Here is a 23,971-nt window from a genome sequence, read left to right on the forward strand (position 1 = left end):
TTAGTTGGCCTATTATATGGAAGAGAATTGTTTGTCATGGCATAAGTAAAACCAATGGCTAGGAAGTTGTTAATTCAGTGAAATGTTCCTTAAAAAGGGGCTCCACAGTCAAATATGACACATGCCTGTGTCATGTTCATTTTCTGGAGATTTAAAATATATATTAAATGCATATTAAGGGTCCTGAAAAGTCATGCAGTAAAAGATCTTTTTTAAATTTGTTAATCCCAGCATTCCATAAACACCTTCCTCAGAACTAGTTTTCTAAGGAGCTCCCATTTGAGTAGTGGTTTCAAACTGTGGGAGTGGGACCAGCAGCACCAGTGTTACCTGGGATCTTACTAGAAATGTAGCTTCTTGGCCCTACCCGAGACCTATGAAATCAGAGGCTCTGGGAGGTCGGCCCAGCAATATGTGTGATAAGTCCAGCATGGGATTCTGATGCTGCTAAACTGTGAAAAGCACTGATAGAAAATTCTACTATTACTCTCCCACTCAATAGCATCCTTTTATTTTTTTATTTTTTAAGATTTCTTCTAATGATATTTTATGACTGTGTGATTAATTTTTATCGATGGTTATTACCCTTCTGAAGTACAGAAGGAAGGAAACACTTATGGAAGGCCTACTGTAGTTTTCAGTGTAGCCATCTAATTGGTATCAATTTGGATACTTTAAAGAATCCTAAGTGGGCTTCCCTGGTGGCGCAGTGGTTGAGGGTCCGCCTGCCGACGCAGGGGACGCGGGTTCGTGCCCCGGTCTGGGAGGATCCCGCGTGCTGCGGAGCGGCTGGGCCCGTGAGCCATGGCCACTGAGCCTGCGCGTCCGGAGCCTGTGCTCTGCAGCGGGAGAGGCCACAACAGTGAGAGGCCCATGTACAGCAAAAAAAAAAAAAAAAAAAAAGAATCCTAAGTAATGAATCCATATCTTCTATGAAGTGAAATACACATTTCTAAAACGAGGTAAACCTTAAATTCATTGCTATTGTGGCTATTTTTAAAAGCATTTACCGGTTTTCATTTTACTTCAAAATGTTTTTTTGCAAAATGTAGACTTTTTTTTTTTTTTAAATACATCTTGAAGGATCTGTAATGTGCCTTCTCTCATGTCAGAGGTCTTTAAGATGAGGGCATTTTGTAATTTCTTTGCATTAGCAAAGATTAAATTCTGGTAGCATTCTATTTATCTCTCCAAACAAGCAGGACAGTTTTAGAAAAATGTAATTGAAGTATAGTTTAAAATGAATCTGTACGTAAAAAAAAAATAATTCCCCATGAGTATGCATATAACCATTGCCTTCTTTTACTGGGTATCATAAATGTGCATTTTGAATGTTTACACGAAATGCCCCTGTAAGTCATGCAGAACAATTTTCTTTTTCTGAAGGACATTGAAGTGGGGTTAAATATATTAAAGTGTCAAAATATATTTAAGTGCATTTAGAACAAAATTATTACTAATATCCCTTGGAATGAATTATGGCCAGATTTGTCTTAATTTCTTGATATTATTTTGTCAACTCTTCCTTTCGTACAAGTAAGTGTTCTCCGGGTTTCTATTAGGTCAATTGGAATTTTTTTTTTTTTTTTAGTTAGGGGGACAAAGACTGATAGTCCACAGACTGGATTTTGATCTCATTGCTGTTGTCCAACAGCAGAACGCCTGGGGGCATCCTCTTACAGTAATGAGCACAAGTACTGGTATCATTATTGCTATATTTAAACACCCATGGTTGGCAGGAATGTGCTAAACTCTGGATATAACATCGTTAATCATGTCGTTGTCCCTGCCCAGGGCAACTGCTACTGAAAGGACACACTCACGTGACGAGGAAGACAGCAGATTGGTGGTTGAGAGCTGAATGTCACTTTGCTGACCTAGAGAAAGAGGTTTAGGGTGTTGGCTATGTTTTCTAAAGAGTATCCAGCAGATTTCATCTTGTTTGTTAACTTTCCACATTTTTTTAAATTACAGTTTTATACTTATTATTATATCTCTTTTTAGTTTTCCTCACAGGAGAAAAAGCCAATTCAGTATTAAAACGCTACCCAAGAGCTAATGGACTTTTTGAAGAGATAAGGCAGGGCAATATTGAACGTGAATGCAAAGAAGAAGTCTGCACATTTGAAGAAGCAAGAGAAGCTTTTGAAAATAATGAAAAAACTGTAAGTATATCGGCAATCTTTTTAAAATGTTAACAGATTTGCCTACCTTTGTGATGTATATTTGAAACCTGCATTCCCAAATTGTGTGCATTGCTATCATTTAAAAACTACCCTCCCAAAGAACTAACTCTGAACGGGGCCTCTAACTAAGCCACCCGACTCTGCGGGTCAGAGGTCTAGTTTCACTTCCCTGTGTGCTGGTCTGTCTTTGAGGGCTCCATTGCCATAGGACCCTGCTGAGTTGAGATCGATCATCTGAGCAAGGGGGAAGCATGATTTACACAAGGCTTTGTTCGGGAAAGTTATAGATACCATTATGACCATACCGTGCTTCATCTGGGAGAAAGTGCAGAGGAAGCTGACGGATAGTGATGCTGTTTTAAAATGTTTTACTCCTTAGGTAGGTTTATTCCTAGGTATTTTATTCTTTCTGTTGCAATGGTAAATGGGAGTGTTTCCTTAATTTCTCTTTCAGATTGTTCATCATTAGTGTATAGGAATGCAAGAGATTTCTGTGCATTAATTTTGTATCCTGCTACTTTACCACATTCATTGATTAGCTCTAGTAGTTTTCTGGTAGCCTCTTTAGGATTCTCTATGTATAGTATCATGTCATCTGCAAACAGTGACACCTTTACTACTTCTTTTCCGATTTGGATTCCTTTTATTTCTTTTTCTTCTCTGATTGCTGTGGCTAAAACTTAAAAAACTATGTTGAATAAAAGACCTGTATGCAGAAAACTATAAGACACTAATGAAAGAAATTAAAAATGATACAAACAGATGGGGAGACATACCATGTTCTTGGAATGGAAAAATCAACATTGTGAAATTGACTATACTACCCAAAGCAATCTACAGATTCAGTGCAATCCCTATCAAACTACCAATGGCATTTTTCACAGAACTAGAACAAAAAAACTCACAATTTGTATGGAAACACAAAAGACCCCGAACAGCCAAAGCAATCTTGAGAAAGAAAAATGGAGATGGAGGAATCAGGCTCCTGGACTTGACACTATACTACGAAGCTACAGTAATCAAGACAGTATGGTACTGGCACAAAACAGAAATATAGATCAATGGAACAGGATAGAAAGCCCAGAGATAAACCCACGCACCTATGGTCAGCTAATCTATGATGAAGGAGGCAAGGATATACAATGGAGAAAAGACAGTCTCTTCAATAAGTGGTGCTGGGAAAACTGGACAGCTACAGGTAGAAGAATGAAACTGGAACACTCCCTAACATGGTACACGAAAATAAACTCTAAATGGATTAAAGACCTAAATGTAAGGCCAGACACCATAAAACTCTTAGAGGAAAACATAGGCAGAACACTCTATGACATAAATCACAGCAAGATCCTTTTTGACTCACCTCCTAGAGAAATGGAAACAAAAACAAAAATAAATAAATGGGACCTAATGAAACTTAAAAAGCTTTTGCACAGCAAAGGAAACCATAAACGACAAAAAGACAGCCCTCAGAATGGGAGAAAATATTTGCAAACGAAGCAACTGACAGAGGATTAATGTCCAAAATTTACAAGGAGCTCATGCAGCTCAGTATCAAAAAAACAAACAGCCCAATCCAAAAACGGGCAGAAGACCTAAACAGACATTTCTCCAAAGAAGATATACAGATTGCCAACAAACACATGAAGGGATTCTCAGCATTACTAATCATTAGAGAAATGCAAATCAAAACTACAATGAGTTATCACCTCACACCAGTCCGAATGGCCATCATCAAAAAATCTACAAACAATAAACGCTAGAGAGGGTGTGTAGAAAAGGGAGCCCTCTTGCCCTGTTGGTGGGAATGTAAATTGATACAGCCACTATGGAGAACAGTATGGAGGTTCCTTAAAAACTAAAAATAGAACTACCCTACGACCCAGCCATCCCACTACTGGGCATATACCCTGAGAAAACCATAACTCAAAAAGAGTCATGTACCACAGTGTTCATTGCAGCTCTATTTACAATAGCCAGGACATGGAAGCAACCTAAATGTCCATCGACAGATGAATGGATAAAGAAGATGTGGCACATATATACAATGGAATATTACTCAGCCATAAAAAGAAACAAAATTGAGTTATTTGTAGTGAGTTGGATGGACCTGGAGTCTGTCGTACAGAGTGAAGTAAGTCAGAAAGAGAAAAACAAATACCGTATGCTAACACATATATATGGAATCTAAAAAAAAATGGTTCTGAAGAACCTAGGAGTAGGACAGGAATAAAGACTGAGATGTAGAGAATGGACTTGAGGACTCAGGGAGGGGAAAGGGTAAGCTGGGACGAAGTGAGAGAGTGGCACTGACATATATACACTACCAAATGTAAAATAGATAGCTAGTGGGAAGCAGCCACATAGCACAGTGGGATCAGCTCAGTGCTTTGTGACCACCTAGAGGGGTGGGAGGGAGGCACAAGAGGGAGGAGATATGGGGATAGATATGTGTATTACCTATAGCTGATTCACTTTGTTATAAAGCGGAAACTAACACACCATTGTAAAGCAAGTATACTCCAATAAAGATGTTATAAAAAATAATAAAACGTTTTAGTTCTACAAAAGAAGAGACATATCAGAACTCCCCTGCCCACTCTGACAAGATACCTCTTCATCTCTCCTTACTCTAGACCAATTGCTATGCAAGGAGAACAGGGATGAGAAAGCACAAGGCAGTGGTATACATTCTCTGGAACTGCTTTATGGTAGGAAATGACATTACCAGTGGTTGCCATTATATAAAGATCCATTCCTGTACGCTAACCATGAAAATAACACTACATGCGAAACAAGTGATGTCAGATGTGATAAAGGGACATCAAATAATCTCAGGAGCAGTGGATGCAGAAGTTTTAAAGAAAGAGGATTTGTTCCCTTGTTAGGTAGAGAAGGATCCAGGGCGTAAGAGGAAGGAGTTCAAGGAGAGATTATCAGAGAGGCAGCATTGCTAGATTCCATGGTGCACAGCAAAGGTAAAATCAGTTTATAAAGTGATAAGTTGTGAGCATCATGGCTTTTAAATCTTAAGTCCCACAGTTAAAAACAGGGAAAAGAATATATCACCCATGATGCCATTATGCAATCACAAAGCACTGTTGGCTTTTTAATTTCTTTCCAGCTTTTTCTTCTGTATCTGCTTACTTCTTGCAGGGTTTTTTTTACACATTTTTTCTTCTTCTTAATATATGTTCATTGTAGAGAAATTGAAAATGTAGTAAAACATAAAATGAATAAAATCACTTGAATTCTTAGCACCATCAGTTTTATACTTTTGGTATTTATCATTCTAGCCTATTTTTAGTATAAATTTTTAATAAGAACAATAGGATTATAGTATAAATGGTGCTTTGTAGCATGCAGATTTTAATAAAAAACTAGCTCATGTACTTAAATGGAACTTAGTTTTTGATATTGTAATTTTCCAAAAAATACAAATTTTAGATATTCTGCTGTGGTTTTTGTAAAGCTAATGGCTTTTCATCCTGCTTTATCATTCTCCTTTAAAGGAATGGTAAGAACTTTAGTGGGAAGATATTTGAGACTGTGTAAATATTCTGTTCTCCACCAAACTTCTACCTACTAGTTTTTGTGGGGTTTTTTTAGTGTGTAATCTTTTTATTGCATATAGAATTTTGAGCCTGAATTTCCCTTCTGAATCCAGAACATTATTAAAAACAAGCATATTTAAATGTCATTAGGCTTTTCTCCAGGTACTAGTATTTTTACAGTCATCAAACAGCATTCTTACAGCATACTACATGAAGTATATAATACTTTGAGATTGAACTATGGAATATGTCAGGACTTAAATAAACTTTGTAAATATACACTGGCTGTGGATCGTACACATTAGTCAGACATGATTTCTGCCCACCTTACATGGCATTTTGCTCTCACATACATTTCCCCTCTCAGCTAAGTTTAAGTTCAGATTATCATAGCAATATGTATAACGGGTTTATTAAAAGTCCTAAGATTTGTGAGATACAAGTAGAAATCAACTTTATTTTTCCTTTTCAGTAGAATTTCTCCTTCCACTCGTTCCTAGAGTTGATCTTGAGTGCAATCAGTCCACAGCTTTTTTGTGTGTTGTTTCCCTTATTTTGTATTTTCAAATGAGTTCCAACCTTACCCTCTAGTTTTAATGTCTGCTGTTGATAGTTCTTGACTGAATCAATTAAATTCTAGTTTAATATAACGCTAAATGGTGGATTTCTGACTCAATCATTCTGTGTACGTTTGTTAGTTGGCATTCCACTATGGGCAGGAACTTTCCCTTTATCTATCTTTCATAGATCATTTTATTCAGTGAGTTATAATTCATTGCTGTCAGTGTTTTTTGTTTTTTGTTTTTTTTTCGGTACGCAGGCCTCTCGCTGTTGTGGCCTCTCCCGTTGCGGAGCACAGGCTCCGGACGCGCAGGCTCAGTGGCCATGGCTCACGGGCCCAGCCGCTCCGCGGCATGTGGGATCTTCCCAGACCGGGGCATGAACCCGTGTCCCCTGCATCGGCAGGCAGACTCTCAACCACTGCGCCACCAGGAAAGCCCAACTGTCAGTGTTTTGATCAAAATGTCTCAAATTTGGTTAATGGAAGTTTCTTCAAACTGGCTTCTCTGTCTCTTTGACATGTCCCTATCAGTTTTTCTAGCACTTTTTTACTTTTTGGCCCAACAAGGTGTCCAGGATAATCTTGTACTTTCTCTGCCCCAGTCTTGGAATTGGCTGTTTCTCTGAGGAGCCTTTCTTACTTACAGTTAGGAATAATATTTAGAAACCAAGATCTGGGAGCTAGAGTGTTCTCATTGCTATCAGAGTATCATTGCTTCTGGGCCTTCCAGCAACAGAGCTAGGAAAATAATTACACATGTATGCACATAAATGTGTGTATGTGCATGTGTGTGGTGTATGGACTTGCATATTCATCCTGCTGATCTCCGATTCCAATACCCCTCAGGGTTCTTCTTTGTTTTCCCTATTCTGTATTTGTAGGTGCGATGTAGATATTCTTTGTAGATATTCTTCCCTGACTTTCAGTAACATCAATATATTAACTCATTTGCCCAGTTCTACAACACACATACAGTGGTTTCAGAATTTTAATACCCATATCGTAATAAGGAGGGAGAAAACATTTATATTCATCCATCCATCTATCCATTCTGGAAGTCACTCCATATGTATTCACAGAGATTATCCTATTTTTAAAAATCTGTATAGTACTTCCTAGTAAGGATGTGTCACAGTTTATTCAACCAGTCTACTGTATTTAGGCATTAAGTAGTTTTCAGTATTTTTGCAATTACAGATAATGCTGTAGTAAATAATTTTGCATTATTGGAAGTATATCTTCAGGGTAAATTCTTAGAAGTGGATTGCTCATCAAGGATTGATGCATATGTACTTTTGTTAGATATTGCCAGAGTACCCTCTGTAAAGCTTGTGCTATTTTACATTCCCACCAGATATTTGAGAGTGCCTATTTCCTCACAGTCTGACCAGCAGAGTGTATTTTAAAAGCGTTGACATTCTTTTCAATCTTTTGGGTGTGACGTGGTATCTTGGTGTTGTTTCAATTTACATTGCTCTTATGAGTGAAGTTGTGTATTTTGCCATGTGTTTATGGGCCATTTTTATATCTGTCTTGTGAATTGTCTTTGCCTTTTGCCCATTTTTGTATCAGATTTATGGTCTTTTTTTCCCTGAATTTTTAATAAGTATATTAGAGATAACTATAGCTTTTATTGGTGATATATTTCAAATATTTGCTTACAGTTGTCATTTATATTTTGACTTTGCTTATGGATTTTTATCATGCAGTTTTTTTTTCATTTTCATTGTAGCCATAAATTAAATATTTTATTAAATCCAGATTTTTAATCATAGTAGAAAACCATCCTCTCATGCCCTGGCTATAGAGGAATTCACCGAATTTCTTCTAACATATTTGAGTTTTTACATTTAGATCTCTGATTCACTTACAGTTTATTCTTGGGTGTGGTGTGAGTTATGGATCTGATTTTTTTCACATAGCTATCCAGTTGTCCAAACACAATTTATAATGAAATCCTTCTTTGCCCCAGTGATTTAATTACCCTTTATCATATACCTAATTTCAGTATGTGCCTAGTCAATTTCAGGATTTTATATTCTGGTCCATTGGTCCATCCTTCTGCTCAAATGCCAGTGCCACACTGTTTTATTTATAGAAGATTTTTAGTATACTTAGTATAAATTAGAACTAGTTCTCCTTATAAGCTCTTCTTTTTCAGTGTTTTGTGAGCTATTCTTACATGCCTATTTTTCTATATAAATTTCAGTATTAATTTTTCTAGCACAGAAAAAAATCATTTGTCAGTATTTTTATTGGGATTTCTTTCAGTTTGTAAATTAATTTAGGGAGAACTAACATCTTTAAGATATTAAATCACCCTCTACAAGAAGAGATTTCTTTCTATTTGTTGAAATCAGTATTTCTCTCTTTCAGGAATGTTTTATTGTTTTCATCATATAAGTTTTGCACAGTTCTTAGGTTGGTTCCTAACTATTTCTTTGTTGCTACTGTACATGGGTTCTTTTCCATGATATATTCTGATTGGTTATTATTTGTGAATGTGTAAGCTATTGATTTTTTTAAACCTTATTGAGTTATAATTGACATACAATTAACCACACATATATAAAGTATACAACTTGGTAAGTTTTAACATATGCATACACCTATGAAACCATTACCACAGTCAAGATAGTGAACAGATTCATCATTCCCAAAAGGTCCTTCTTGCCCCATTGTAATTCCTCCTTCCCACCTCTCCCCATGATCAAGAGCACCCCAAGGCAATGATTCATCTGACTTCTGTCACTGTAGATTAGTTTATATTTTCTAGAGTTTTCTGTAAGTGAAATCATACATTATACACCGTTTTGTCTGACTTCTTTTACTCTGCATGGTTATGTTCAGATGTCCATAGTGCACATATCAATAGTTATTCATTTTTATTGCTGAGTAGTATATCATTATATGGATATGGACATTTGGGTTGTTTCCTGTGTGGGGTTATTACAAATGAAGCTGCTATTAACACTCATGTTATTGATTTTTTAAATCTAGGTTATTGATATAACCTAACTCTAGGTTATTGATTTTTTAAAATTAATAAACCATATATTTATTTTGACTTGAGTTCTGAGAAATCCTGTGGTCCAAGTTATACTTACAAGGATGCATTAGATTTTTAAAAACTTTTGAGATACTTATAGATTCTCAGAAAATTGCAAAGATAATACAGAGAGGTTCCATGTAGCCTCTACCCAGTTTCCCTCAGTCATTACATCTTACATAATTGTAGTACAGTATCAAAACCAGGAAACTGACATTGGTACAATCCGTGTGTATAGTTCTGTGCCATTTTATCACTTGTGTAGACTCCTGTAACCACCACTACAGTTAAGATGCAGAATTCTTTCATTTGTACAAAATCTCCCTTAATAGTCGCACCCCCCCACACCACCACCATCCCTAACCTGTGGTAATCACTAATCTGTTCCCCACCTCTGTAATTCTGTCATTGCAAGAATGTTATATAAATGGAATCATATATATGGAACCTTTTAAATAGAAACCTTTTAATATTGCCTGTTTACACTCAACATAATGCTCTTGAGTTCACTCAAGTTGTGTGTATATCAATAGTTCATTCTTTTTTATTGCTGAGTAGTATTCCATGGTATGGATGTATCACAGTTTGTTTAACCATTCACTCGTTGAGGGACATCTGGGTTGTTTCCAGTTTGGGGCTATTTTAAATAAAGCTGCTATGAATATTTGTGTACAGGTTTTTGTGTGAACATAAGTTTTTATTTCTCTGGGGTATAATTGTTGTATGCTAAGTATATGTATAGTTCTTTAGGATACTGACAGACTAAGTTGTCATTGTATAAATTACTGTTTTAAATTCCCACCAGCAGTGTTTGAGTGATCCAGTTTCTCTTCATACTTGCCAGCACTTGGTGCTGTTACTGTGTTTCCTTTTGTAGTCATTCTGATAGACGTGTAGTGATACCACATTGTGGTTTTAATTTCCATTTCCTTAATGGCCAGTAATGTCGAACATCTTTTCATGTGCTTATTTTCCATTTATATATTCTCTTCTGTGAAATCTCCTTTCCTTTTTTTTTTTTTTTTTTTTTTTTTTTTTTGCGGTACGCGGGCCTCTCACTGTTGAGGCCTCTCCCGTTGCGGAGCACAGGCTCCGGACGCGCAGGCTCAGCGGCCATGGCTCACGGGCCCAGCCGCTCCGCGGCATGTGGGATCTTCCCAGACCGGGGCACGAACCCGTGTCCCCTGCATCGGCAGGCGGACTCTCAACCACTGCGCCACCAGGGAAGTCCCCTTTCCTGTCTTTTGGTTATTTTCTAATTGGATTGTTTGTTTTCTTGTATTTTTGAGTTTTGAGAGTTTTCTGTGTATTCTATATACAAATCCATTGTCAGGTATGTGTTTTGTAGGCTATTGATTTTTATGTGTTAATCGTATACCTTACTACCTTACCGACCTCTTTTATTGCTTTCAAGGTGAATGATGATGTTTTTATTGCTTCCCTTGCTTCCCTCTCTGGCCCTTATGCATGTCAGTGCTTCTCTGTATCCTTTCCTGCCCTCAGAGACAGGATGCTGCATTTCAGCAATCTTTGAAGCAAATAGAAGAAACTCTTTCAGCAATTGCTCAAGCAATTCTCCGCCCTCTCCAGCATCACCTCTTCCTCTCTATAGAATCATTCTCATTAGCCTAGACACCTCTTAGGAAAAAAAACTCTCTTCACCCTACATCTCCCTTCAGCAATCAGCTCATTTCTTGAAACTCTGCTCTGTCTGTACTCACTCCCCTGGTGAGCTTTCCTAGTTTGTGGCTTGAAATGCTAATAACTCCCAAATTTATATCCTGGAGGGTTACCTTGAACTGCAGACCTGGGTGACTAACTGCCTACTCAACATCTCCTCTTGGAATTGGATACATTTCTACGTAGACAAATTTGTGTCCCTTCCCTCCAAATCTGCTTCTGCCACAGCCTTTCTGATCTCAGTATGCAGTAGTAACGCATCCATCCATCTCTTTGCTAAGCCCCAAACCTTGTTGCCATCCCTGACTCTTCTCCCTTTTTCATATCCCCACTCCATCTGCCAACAGTGTTGGTTCTTACATGAAAGTATATTCAGAATAGAGCCACCTCTCAGCCTCTCTACTTGTTACCACTTTACATCCAAGCCACCATCACTCTGTCATTCATATGATTTCTTGGCCCCCTCCTCATAGGTCATTCTCAAAAGAGCAGGCTAGAATGATCCTTTAAAGTGTCTTCTCTGTAACGGCTTCCTGTCTTCCTCAGTACACATCCAAGTGCTCAGAATCACCCACAAGGCACTAAACGATCAGTCCTCATCCCTCTCCCCTCCACACATCCACTGTGGCTGCAGGTACGTCTTTATCTCATCTCCTATGACACGTCACCCCTTAATCACTTTTCTGTGGATTCCTTGTGGCTCCTTACACACACATAGCACGTGTCCTGCCTCAGGGCTCTGGCACTTGCTCTTTCCTATTCCACATGGATGTTTCTGAGCTCCCTCATCACTCCCCGTCAAGTTCACTTTCTCAGTGAGGAAGTATCCTACTTTAAGTTGCAACCTCTTGCCCCTTCTGGGAATTAGTTTTCTTTTCAGCACTTACCACCATTTGACATCTATTTGTTGTATTTGTTTATCGGTGCTCTCCCCCCAGAACTGTTAGCTCTGTGACAGCAGTGTTTCTCTTCTGTTTTGTTCATAGCTGTGGTCTTTAGCATCTGAGACAGTGCTGGCACATAATGGGAATTAAATAAATATTTGATGAAGGAATGAACGAATGGATTGGCATATTATGAAGTACATTTAATTCATAGGAAGTAGTGATCTGAGTTAGCTGATAGATGTGGACTTAATTTAAAACGTATTTTTTATTATGTTGGTGTTAGGTTCCTTTCCTTCTTTATGGTTTACGGCCTGTCATCTGAGTTTGCTTATGCCATTGAAACCATACCATTTACAAAAAGGTGTAATCAGGGGATTTTGGTCTAGTAAGTGTAATAGAAATGGTATTCTGATCCTTGATCTATTTCAGAACATCTATTTCAGAATATTGTTTGTTATTTGTTAAGAAGGATCTGCTCTGTATTAAGAAGCATTTGAATAACATAGTATCATCTTTGAAGTTCACTTGATTAATCCAGGCAGTGAAGAAAATTATTGACTTTTGCTTTCTAGTCTTAGAGTACATACTAACTTTCTTTTTGTTTACTAAAATTTATCACTCAGGACAGTTTTACTCATACTTAATTTTCATCATCCCCACATTTGAACTGTGTGAAGTTAGAAGTATGCTTTCAGTAAGAATTCTTTTTTGGTAATTTCTTACCTAATTTGGAACATAAGTCTAATTATAAGATACAATAGAAGAAAATGTGTTATACCTCATGGTCCTCCTCTTCACCAATGTAGACATTTGGTCAGATTTATTCGGATGTTACCTGCTGAGTGCCTACTGTATAACAGACACAGGACATACAACAGTGAATAAGCTGACCCTCCCTCCTGACATTTGAGATCTGGGAGAAACAGCCTGTATACTCACATAAGCGGTACTTAACAGAATGCCCTGCACAAATCCTCTGCTTGGAAGATCACATGGACCTGATTTGGTGTCTCAGCTCTGCCACCTACTGACTGTATTGCTTTGTGCAAACATTTCACCTTTCTAGGCCTCAATTTCTGTACCTTTAAAAAAGGAGAAATTACACCCTCAGCATTAGGTTTGGAGCTGTGCGCTTAGCTTAGTGCCTGGCACAGAGAACGCCTTTGATAAATATATTTTATCCTAATTTTTAGGTGCTGAATTATAATCACTTTATTTCAGAATCATTATTCGATCTCTACCATTGTTTTCTCTCTTTTCCTCTCTACAGGTCCCCCAGGGTACTTTGCATTTTGGAAGTTTTAATCTTGAACTAACATGAACAAAATAGTAGTAATTCTTTAAAACAACTATTTCGGAACTTTTCTTGACAAATTATTTCTAGTTTATTTGTGCTTGACTTTCCAAAATGGCTGTCCTCAAACTTGAGAGTGCATTAAGAATCGGCTTGGTTGCTTCTCGAAACTGCACAGTCCCCCTCAATGCCCAGATCTGAGTCTCTCATACTATACCACAGCAAAATAAATCAGGACTCTTTGGGGGAAATGGCTGATTCGAGGGCTGGAGCAGGGAGAATACAAGATGAGCTGAAGTGTACTGTAGTAACAGAAAGTAAGGAAGTACTCAAAGAGCAAATGAGAGCATGTCCAAGAGGCACAGGAGCCAATCTGAAGGAGTTCTCAGCGGCCAAAGGCGGAACAATTTGAATAACAAAATAAGTGATGTAGTATTGGATTATAACCTAAAGCATATAATAAATGCTTGAGTCCATAATGATATAAATAAATGAATAAATAGGTGAGAAGAGACAAATCTACAGTACACAAGAATTCCAAACTGTGTATGTAAACACCCCCCTCTCCAGGAGGCAGAACTTAATTCTCTGCCTCTCTTGAGGGTTGCTTGGTCTTAATGATCTGCTTCCAAAGATTAGAGTATGGAAAGTGGAGGGAAATACCTTACTTCTCCACTTACTTTGCCAGTGGAGAAAGCTGGCAAACCACTACCTTGACAGGGTGATCAAAGTTAGCATAACCAGTGATAAGTCATGTATAGCATGTTATGAGAAGGGACTTCGCCTCTGTGATATTTTCCCCCCAAAGCAATTACCCCAATGGAATTATGAGAAAATTACCAAAGACATCCAAATTGAGATATATTCTACAAAATACCTGACCCCTCATAACTGTCAAGGTCATGAAAAAGAAGAAGAGACTGAGAAACTGTCACAGAACAGATGAGACTAAAGATATATGACGATTAAGTGCAATGTGGATTGGATTCTGGAACAAAAAGGTCATTAGTGGGAAAACCAGTGAAATCCAAATCCATTGTTAATAGTAATGGACCAATATTAGTTAATTAATTATAACAAATGTGCCATCCTAATGTAAGATGCTAACATGAGGGGATACTGGGTGAGGGGTACAGAGGGATGCTCTGTACTATCTTTGCGATTTTGCTGTAAATCTAAAATTATTCCAAAATTAGAAAAAAATTTATTTTAAGAATACACAGCCCAGGGTCCACAGGTCTCCATAGGGCCAGGGAATCTGCTTTAATGAGCAGTCCTGGGGATTCTAATGTAAGTGATCAGCAGATTACATTTTGTTAGATTGTAAAGCAAATGGTTTAACTAAAACTGCTTAGTTGGAATACTCAGAAAGCTTTGCAGCGGGTAGTATTTGTGGGGGTGCGGACGATTGTCCTGTCTGGGGCTGTCCCATGCCCTGTGCACTCCATGCTCCACTCCTCCCCCAAGCTGTGTCTGAAATTTAGAAACTGGGTCCAAGGATTTTAGTCTAAGTCCAGCTATTCCTTTTTGGATAATACCTCTCATTCCAAAGTGTTGCCTTAAATTTGTCTTGTGTGGAAATTATTAAAAGAGAAATTGAAGAAACAGATATGCAGTGCTCCTTCATACTAGGATATGCTACAAAAGCTACATAGGGGATCTCTGAATTCAGAGCCCACGGCAGGACGTACGTAGCATGTAGACACTTTTGGGTGAAGATGGTGATTAACAAGAAGTGCTCAGTGTCTGAGGTATTTAACAGTTGGTCACTAGTTCCCTGGAGATTACTCGTCACACCTGCAGGCAGAAACTTGGATTCTTTGACATTGTTAGGGGAACTCCTATTTCACTTAGCTTCTCATGATCCACTGATGGCCCTTGAGCTACTGATTCAGAGCTTTGCCCTTTGAGAGCTGAGGGAATTTAGGAAGGTAGAGTCGAGCCTGGGCATAGACATATAGGGGCCAAACAGGGGGCACCAGTGTGGCTGTCTCCCAGTCATACTCTATGCATTTCCATCCAAATCTTTCCACACCTTCCCTGGACCCATCCCAGACCCTCTTGGAGGAGCCAAATATGAAGTTCCCTTTCAGCCACAAGGGGTCTTTCCTGGGGCTCCCATGGGCTTTGTCACTGTTTCTTTTCTTTTCTTTTTTTTTTTTTTTTTTTTTTTTGCGGTACGCGGGCCTTCCACCGTTGTGGCCTCTCCCGTTGCGGAGCACAGGCTCCGGACGCGCAGGCTCAGCGGCCATGGCTCACGGGCCCAGCCGCTCCGCGGCATGTGGGATCTTCCCAGACCGGGGCACGAGCCCGCGTCCCCTGCATCGGCAGGCGGACTCTCAACCACTGCGTCACCAGGGAAGCCCTGTCACTGTTTCCTTTGGGATCTCTTGAGAGTAAGTTAAACAGGACCAAAGTCTGTTATTTTGTGGAATTGGTATTCTGAGCTGCCAGAAAGATCGGGAAGGTCTGACAGCATGTTGTCCATTATATGATCATTTAAGGTAAGTTTTTATTGATTATATTGTCGACGTTGTTTTTAAATTTGTGGTGAATTTTATTCTCTGGCAGTTGGGCCCTTTTGTAGATTATAAATCCTATGTAGTTTCAGTTATTCTTTTCAGGTTATGGTAGTAACTTAATTTGGAGGGTTTCAGCCTGCATATTAACAAAGCAGTGGACTTGCTCCAGTGTGGGTCTCTCCTGCCCACGCCAGCAGTCTGTTAACCTTGACCTGAAGTTACCTCAGCACGTTTCCTGTCTTAATGCCAGTTAATCTTTTTTCAGACCTCCCCTCAGAGACTGGGTGCTGGTGGGGCTGAGGGGTCCATTTTTTTGGTCATTTGTAGAATCATCTGCACCATAGACTTAATGTAACTCTGCGTATCTTAGGCAGCAATGTCCAGTTAGTGATGCCCTGTTTAACCTCCAAATATGCTGCTATTTACCCCCTGATTACCCTCAAGACACACGTGGAATTTCAGAGCTCATCAATACTCATTAGAATTAGTTTGCCCAGAAGGAGTTCTCCTAATAGAGCTGGTAGAAATTCAAGGGTTCCATGGGAATATCACACCAGAGTTTAAGGTCACATAAGTGATGAATCAGGTGTCTGAAAAGACCCTGCCTTGCATGACCACTCTAGTTTGACAGTGTAGACTCTTATTCCTTGAAGACAGGCAAATCTCTTACCTTTCTAGGCACTTTGGGACATAAAAATTCCTATCCATTCTCTTCCACTTGAAAGTTGAGTGTTGGATTCGCTTTAGGTGCTCACCTTTTCCTCCTCTGCTCCTTCAGCTTCTGCTAGGCCTTGACCTGAAGATCGTGGAGGAAGGAAACGGTCATGATCTCCTCTTTAACCCTTGCCCCTTCCCATTTCTCTCTCCTCTGGTATTTTGAGGACCTGGGAGAAGGAAGCGGAAAGGGGACAGATGTCTCTAACTTAACTGGTATTGCTGTCACCCCCTCTTGGCTGTCGCTAATTCTTTGGTGGGCCTAATTATAAGTTGGGTGGGAGATGCACAGTGTTCTTCAAGGGCTCCTAGAAGAAGCCTCCCCACAACACAGTTCCAAAAATAGGACTCATGACTCTGCACCGGCCTCTTTTGCACCCTTCCCCAGCTGCCTCCTATCCTGGTATGCACACCTCACTTCCTCGTTGTTGAGGCCGTCTGCCTGGCAAACAGCCCTCTGGGGCAGAGTAGCAGCAACATAGCTCGAGTTTTGCACAGTATCCACCTAACTTATGGGAAGTACTTACACCCTCATTGTAATCCTTGGAAGTAGTCTGCTCTATTGCTGACCCTGTTCCCCACCTTGCTTTTCCTCATATCCACCCTGTGGGCACAGGGGGCAGGAGTTGGGGCACATCGGCCATTCCACTGCTTAAGCAGATGTCCACTTGGGGAATGGTTGTTAGTGTTCTCCTCTTGCAAGTACCCTACATGTGGCTTTCTTAGAGCTCCCCTTAGTAGTTCAGGGTCTTAGGGTCTAAACAGTAACGTTGAATTTATGAAAGTGTGACCAACCAACCTAGCATGTGCAGTGGTGATCCTAGTGGCCCCGTCAGCCACCATGCCACTGCTTTGGAGTGCCTGATTGCTTGCTAGGCAGTACTGTCACTGTTAGAAACGGCTCATGCTATCCAATAGTGAGTGGCGTTCAGTCAGTGGAATTGATGAGAATGAAACTTTCACATTCAAGCTGGGATTTGAGTAGAACCCTAAATCAGCAACTTTGCTTGGTAAATGTTTAACGCACCTATTATTTCATCTGAAAGATGGTGTCACATGCCTCCCATGGCATGCTAGGAGGAGGTTAGCTATGAATTCAGAGAACAGGGGTTTACCTGTTACCCAAGGAATTATATTCCTTAGCCTAATACATTAAACCTCTCTCTCCAAAGAAGTAAAAGAAAGAAGAAAACAGTCAGAAACCACCCATTCTAGGATGAGGCTGAAGTGTTGTAAAATGATACAATATCCAACAGAAAATGCCAGTTTTTTTTAAATTAATGTTTTCCATATTTATGCATAATACTGTGGACCATTAGGGCCACAAATAAATTACCAAAAAGTTTGAACAATTATGAATAATTTTAAAAAGTAGCTACTTTGATAAATATACTAAGGCAAGTGGATGACAAAACCCAATATGTTTTACCATATTTCATCAATTCTCTGATCATTTATTCACATTTTAACTTCTGTGAAATTGAGGTGCTGCAGCTTACAATCAATGACATGTGTTTGAAAGCATGTTTTTTTCTTTTTTAATACAGAAAAAAAGTGTGCTTTTCAATCCATGGTATATTTGGTAAAATACAGCAGCCAATCACCACCCCTGCGCACTCCTCAGAGATCCCCATCTGGATGGGGCCACTACTGTAAATCAATTTCTGTTACAGTGGGTGGCTGCTGATTCAATACTGGGGGTGGTAACTGGTCCTTTCCCCCAGCGTTAGGGCACAGTTCCTCTAGTGTTAGGGTGCAGCTCCCCCAAGGCAAGACTTCTGACCATGGTTCTCATGGTTGGAATATCAGCAACTGTAAAAATAAGATTCAGTTTAGTGGGATAGGGAGGGTGGGAGGGAGACACAAGAGGGAGACGATATGGGGGGATATATGTTATATGTATAGCTGATTCACTTTGTTATACAGCAGAAACTAACACACCACTGTAAAGCAATTATACTCCAATAAAGATGTAATAAATAAATAAATAAAGTGACTATTGATTAAAAAAAAGATTCAGTTTAGCCACTTGCAAGGTACAGTAAAATCCGTGGCAAAGGAAATTAGAACTTTGCAATAGCCCTATATTGTCAGCCACAGGTCTTAAGTACCATCAAGCTGAAACAGGGCATCTCTTCCCCTAGTGCACAGACAGCCACCTGCAGAGCAAAGAGGGCTCCGCCTTTTCTTGAATTGTATGCTTCAGAGGGTTGCACTGTCATAACTTAGCATAGCATTACTATCTGAATGTTAAAATATTACCCCATTCCCAAAGCTAATATTTGATACCAATCACTGCTCATCATGAATAGACTAAAGCCTGATTTTTCTTTCCATTCTATTATTGAAGAAAGGACTCATGGAATAGGCTCCAGTCATTGTTATAACTGATAGGGTCCAGGAAAACCAAATAGGTCACGCCCTTCATTTCGCAAAGAAGGAAATAACAGCCTCAGAGAAGTTGTCAGTTTGCTCATTTCCCCACAGCAAGATATTGATTGGTCCAGCCCCAAGTAGGACCCAGGTCTCCCCGCCCTGCCCTCCCCTCCCTCTGTGTTGAACACAGTTCCCTCCTAATTTAATGGGTGATGGTTATGCTGGGGTTTCACAGTGGAACAGTTTACCTCTAGGCTTCTTATGCCAGTTCTTTTTAGGCCATTAGTAAAGGCACATCACAATATGCTTATTCAAGCCCAGATATGATCGAAATGGAAAAACTGGTGGCTGGTTCATACTCTTAGCTGTATTTCTATTTTTACTGTTTTAAAATGCATTAGAACAGGCAAAGCAGGTGACATTCTTTGCATCTGTAGACCAATATTGTGAGTGCTAAAAAGACTAATGATGCGCCTGATTTCTGACTGGAGTTGGAACTCGTGGCTTTTGATTCCTAATCAAGTACTCCGGAGCATCATACCATGTAGCTGACATAGTTGGAGCACAAGGCAGGAAGAAAAGAAAAAGAAAACCTAATAGAACTTGCAATATAATAGGGCCAACTGGGCAAGAATAGAGAGGTTGGCTGAAATTTCCTGTTACTATCTGAGAAGTGGCAACCTGAACTCTTGGACAGTTTTGAACTTGTTTGGTTTAATGGTGAGATCATTTTCAAGGGAGCTGTCTTTAAGCTAAATAAACTGATGAGGTTTCATTATAATTCTAGAGTAATGTCTGAAGAGGTAGAAGAGATGATAAAGAATTCTATTTAAAGTTAGTGAAACTTTTCAATTCTATAGAGATTCATTTTTATTACTTTGAAAGACGGATTACCTTATAAAGATCCAGGTACATACTAATAACTAAAATGAGATAAAGTAGTAAGAACAATAATTCCCCACAAATCTAGAATTTCCCCACAAATCTAGAATTTATATTAGTTTTTCATTAAAACTGTTCCATTTTGCTGTTTTGTATTTTAAAATATTAAAATCCAGAAACTTAACACAACACTGTAAATCTATACTTCAAAAAACAAAAAGAAAAAGTATCCAGGGTAAACTTTAGACGAAACTGAGATAAATAATTATTTACTAAGAATTGTAATGTCTCTTCAACTTACTGTAAAGAGATACTTTGTTCCAGTATATGCCATTCTCTTTGCTTTTTCCACTCCACCACCTGTTGTATTACTCATTTCCATTATACTAGAAATCCTGTGCTCATTGCAGTTTGGTCTGAATTGTCCTACCACCAACATTCTTGGTGAGAAAAGAAAGTAATTGCCTGAATTAATGTATTCTAAGTTGCAGTCTATGTGGCAGATAGTTGATCTAAGAACCATTATTACCCCCTTCTTCCTTGCTAAGAGAACCCCAATTTGGGGGAGTAATAACATACCCAGGTGCTAGAGGTGAATCATAGTCTAATCATGATTCTGGTCTAGTCTAGTCATTGCCATGACTAATCACAGCAATACTGTTCCCTTTCCATAATCTGTAGTAATGTTTTCTCCCTCATTCTTGATATTGGTAATTTGCCTTCTCTCTTCTTTCCTGATCAGTCTAGAAATTTCTTTAATCCTAAAGAGTCTGTGTTTGGTTTTATTTACTTTCTCTATTTTTTGTTTATTTTCTATTTCACTGAATTTTCCTTTCTTGATTGTTCCTGACTTATGCTTGATTTGGGTGTTTATTGCTCTTCTTTTTCTTGTTCCTTAAGGGCGATGGTTAGATTTTTGATTTTACATGTTTTTTTCTTTTTTAATCGTGTGTGATTTGAATCCTTTGAAATTTATTGAGACTTGGTTATGGCCCAGAATATGATTTATCTTGGTAAATATTCTATGTGTACTTGAGAAGAATGTGCTTCTAAAGAATATATTTAAAAGTTTCTTCTCTTCTGTTTCATGAGTATTATTTCTTCCTCTTTTCCTTTTCTCCTCCCGATTTTTAAGAAGTAATACCATACTGGTTGCCTGCAGAAAGGAGACCAGTGTGGCTTTGAACCATGTGACTATATTACCTATTCAGAAAATTTACAGTTTTAGAAATTTTTAAAAAATGATAATTGAATCATGGTAGTGGTTAAACACACCAAAAACATCTACACGCACGCATGCACGCACACGCACACACACACACACACACACCCCACATACCCTAAAGGGTATCATTAGCACACCAGAAATATGAGGAATTCTTGGAAGATAGGAAATGGCAGATACAGTCAAATTAGTTAATTCAGAGAATTTGAAACATCTGTGGTAGAAAACTGAGGCCATTCAGACACACTTCAGGAACAGTCACCAAAACTGAAGCATTGTACAGAGTCCTAGGTCAGCAGTGAGATGAAAGACCTAATCTGTGAACGGTACATGTTTCATCCTGCCCTGAGCCTCCCCCACCCCTGCTTCCATTGGGCATAAGCACCTGTGCCATTTGACCACCTTTAATCTCCCAAAACTGCACTCCAAAGACAGTGAATGAGCTTAAGATACCTGTAGACCTGCACAGAAGGGAAACATCAGGACACAGCTACCTCGAAGGGAAAAACATTTGTCTTCTGATGTGAGAAATTACATCTTTCTTTTGGCAACAGTGAGGGTCTCTAGCCTACCTGAAAGCTCCATGCCATGTTCCCGCAAAGGAGGCCACTGAATAATTGACACGCTCTGCCCTCCCATTCCAAGGAGGAGACTATAAGTGAAATGGATGTCCGAACTCTAGAGCTTATCCGTGCTAATTACCGAGGCTAATCAAATGAGTCCTTTCTTCCTAAGTTTAAATGAACAAAAAGGCTTGCCAGACATTGAGGAAAGTAAAAGAGAAGATCATGATGAACAGACACAACTATTTCTGCAGAAAAAGCAAATACAATACAGGAAACAGAATAAATTCATATTCTCAGAATTTTAAGGAAGATAGTGGGTTTATAAAATGAGAGCAGGGTGCTATAAGAAGGAGCAATTAGAGAACAAGAGAAAGTCCTTGGAAGACAGAAATATTATTGCAAAATTTAAAGATTAATAGATGCCAGGTGCTCAGCGCAGTCGGCCTGCCTCACCCAGGCCTGGATGAAACCTGGAACACAGCTTTCGTGCCCCGCCCTCCGTGCACATCGACCCTCCCAATCCCCCTCCCCCCGCCCCCCCCCCCCCCCCCCCCCCCCGTAACGGAACCGGAACCTCCTTTCCCCCCTCCCAAACCCGGGTAATGGGCCGCTCTTTCCGTCCATCCCAGAGCGGCCGCCCTCTTCGACCACATGGGAGCGCTCCGAGGCAGCTACCGCAGGCCCCGCGGCTTCACCTTCACACTTGCCACGCTGCCCGCGCCGCCCTCGCCGCCCTCGCAGGTGCGCCAGAACTACCACCCCGACTGCGAGGCCGCTGTCAACAGCCATTTCACCCTGGAGCTCCACGCCTCCTTCGTGTGCCTGGCCGCAGCCTTTTACCTCGACCGCGATGACGTGGCCTTGAAGCACTTCACCCAGTTCTTCCTGCGCCGCTCCCACGAGCACAGCGGGCGGGCCCAGGGCCTGATGGGCCTGCAGAACCAGCGCGGGGGCCGCCTCCATTTCCAAAACATCAGGAAGCCAGACATTGACGAGTGGAAGAGTGGCCTCAAGGCCATGAAGTCCGCCTTGTTCCTGGAGAAGCTCGTGAACCAGAGCCTGCTCCACCTGCACCAGCTGGCCACCGACATGAGCGACCCCCACCTGCGCCACTTCCTGGCAACTCACTACCTCCGCCAGCAGGTGGCGTTCGTCAGCGAGCTGGAGGGTCATGTCACCACCCTGAGCATGATGGGGGCCCCGGACGTTGACCTGGCAGGGTCCCTCTTTGACAAGCTCACCCTGGACGACAGTGACAAGAACTGAGCGTGGACTGGACTTCCCCAGAGCCACGGGGTGACCAGAGTGCTGGTCACCGTGCCTGCCATGTACACGGCAATAGTGCCCTTGCAGAAGAAATTCGATTTTTTTTTTTTTTTTTTGCAACAAGTGCAGGACTCTCTTTTCCTGGACTTTATCACTTAAGTTTTTTTCTTCCAGTTTTTCCGTTTCTTCCAATAAAGTTATTGGTTCATAAATAAATAAAGGTCTCTGGTTGATTCATGTGGGCAAATCTCATTTTTTAAGTTTTAAAACAGGTATCCAGGAGTCTCTGAATACAGCCATACCCCAACCATATGCAGCTCAGGATCTCCACTGGGAGGGAGAAGGTGTTCCATGGGGCCCTGGAAAACACAAAATCAGTCTTCCCCTCATAAATAATGTGGGTATATGGGGGTAGACTGGGGTGGGGTGGAGTGAGGTAGGGGTCCCTGGTGAATGTGGGTGCATGTGCATAGTAAAAGTATAGAACCATAGCCTGAAAATCATGATTGCAGTTGCCTCTGGGGAACAAGTGAAGGGAATGGGATTGCGCAGGGGTTAAAATAAAGGGAGCCTTCAGTTTCACCTGAAATGTTTATGTTCATTAATCATGCAAATACTATTGGTTAAGTATGAGTAGCAAGATGGGGGGTGGAGGAGTTTGGAAGTCTGAATGGTGGAGTATCTCTTTGACAAGTTCACTCTGGGCAACAGTGATAATGGAAAAATGAGTGTTAGGCTGTCTTGCTCAGAAACAACGGGGGTGACTTCCCATGGTCACCAATGCCTGGCATGCATGTTGTAATAACAAAACATCCACTTATATATGTTTTCTTTCCTTTGTATCGTATGTGTATATGCATGCGTGTGTGTGTGTGTGTGTGTGTGTATGTGTGTATTTTAATTCCAACCAGCAGCAGAGTTCATTTTGAATCTCTAGACTACATTCTGAATGTTTGCTTAGGAAGACGCCCTTTGTTGAAAAGCAGTTCGGCGATCACATTACTGGAAATGATGTAGCTGCTTCCTAGACCTTTCCTGAGCCTGGCTGTATTTCTGCCCTTGGGTTTCATATATCCAACTTTGATTTAGTTTTTGTTATTTGCTACCAAGAGAACCAAAGCTAAGATGTCTTATTATCAACACGCTTTTACCAGCCCCCACTGTATTTACAGTAGAGTAAATAGCTCTTCTAGGGTAATAAATGACATTTT

The 23,971-nt window shown here is 40.1% G+C and overlaps 2 protein-coding genes across 2 annotated transcripts in view; both read left to right on the forward strand.

Annotated features, from left to right (window-relative positions):
* Nucleotides 1–23,971, forward strand: part of PRRG1 (proline rich and Gla domain 1) — a 62,784-nt gene that overhangs the window by 16,376 nt on the left and 22,437 nt on the right. The window contains exon 2 of the mRNA XM_032620678.1: nt 2,005–2,165. Coding sequence (XP_032476569.1) covers nt 2,005–2,165 — 161 coding nt within the window. The remainder of the gene's footprint in view (nt 1–2,004; nt 2,166–23,971) is intronic.
* LOC116747977 (ferritin heavy chain-like) lies at nt 2,092–22,894 on the forward strand. Its single transcript, XM_032620679.1, has 2 exons — nt 2,092–2,165; nt 22,124–22,894. Exons 1-2 carry the CDS (start codon nt 2,155–2,157, stop codon nt 22,758–22,760), a joined length of 648 nt encoding a protein of 215 aa, XP_032476570.1. The 5' UTR covers nt 2,092–2,154; the 3' UTR covers nt 22,761–22,894.

This window comes from Phocoena sinus, chromosome X (genome assembly GCF_008692025.1).
Source record: "Phocoena sinus isolate mPhoSin1 chromosome X, mPhoSin1.pri, whole genome shotgun sequence".
Classification (NCBI taxonomy): domain Eukaryota; kingdom Metazoa; phylum Chordata; class Mammalia; order Artiodactyla; family Phocoenidae; genus Phocoena; species Phocoena sinus.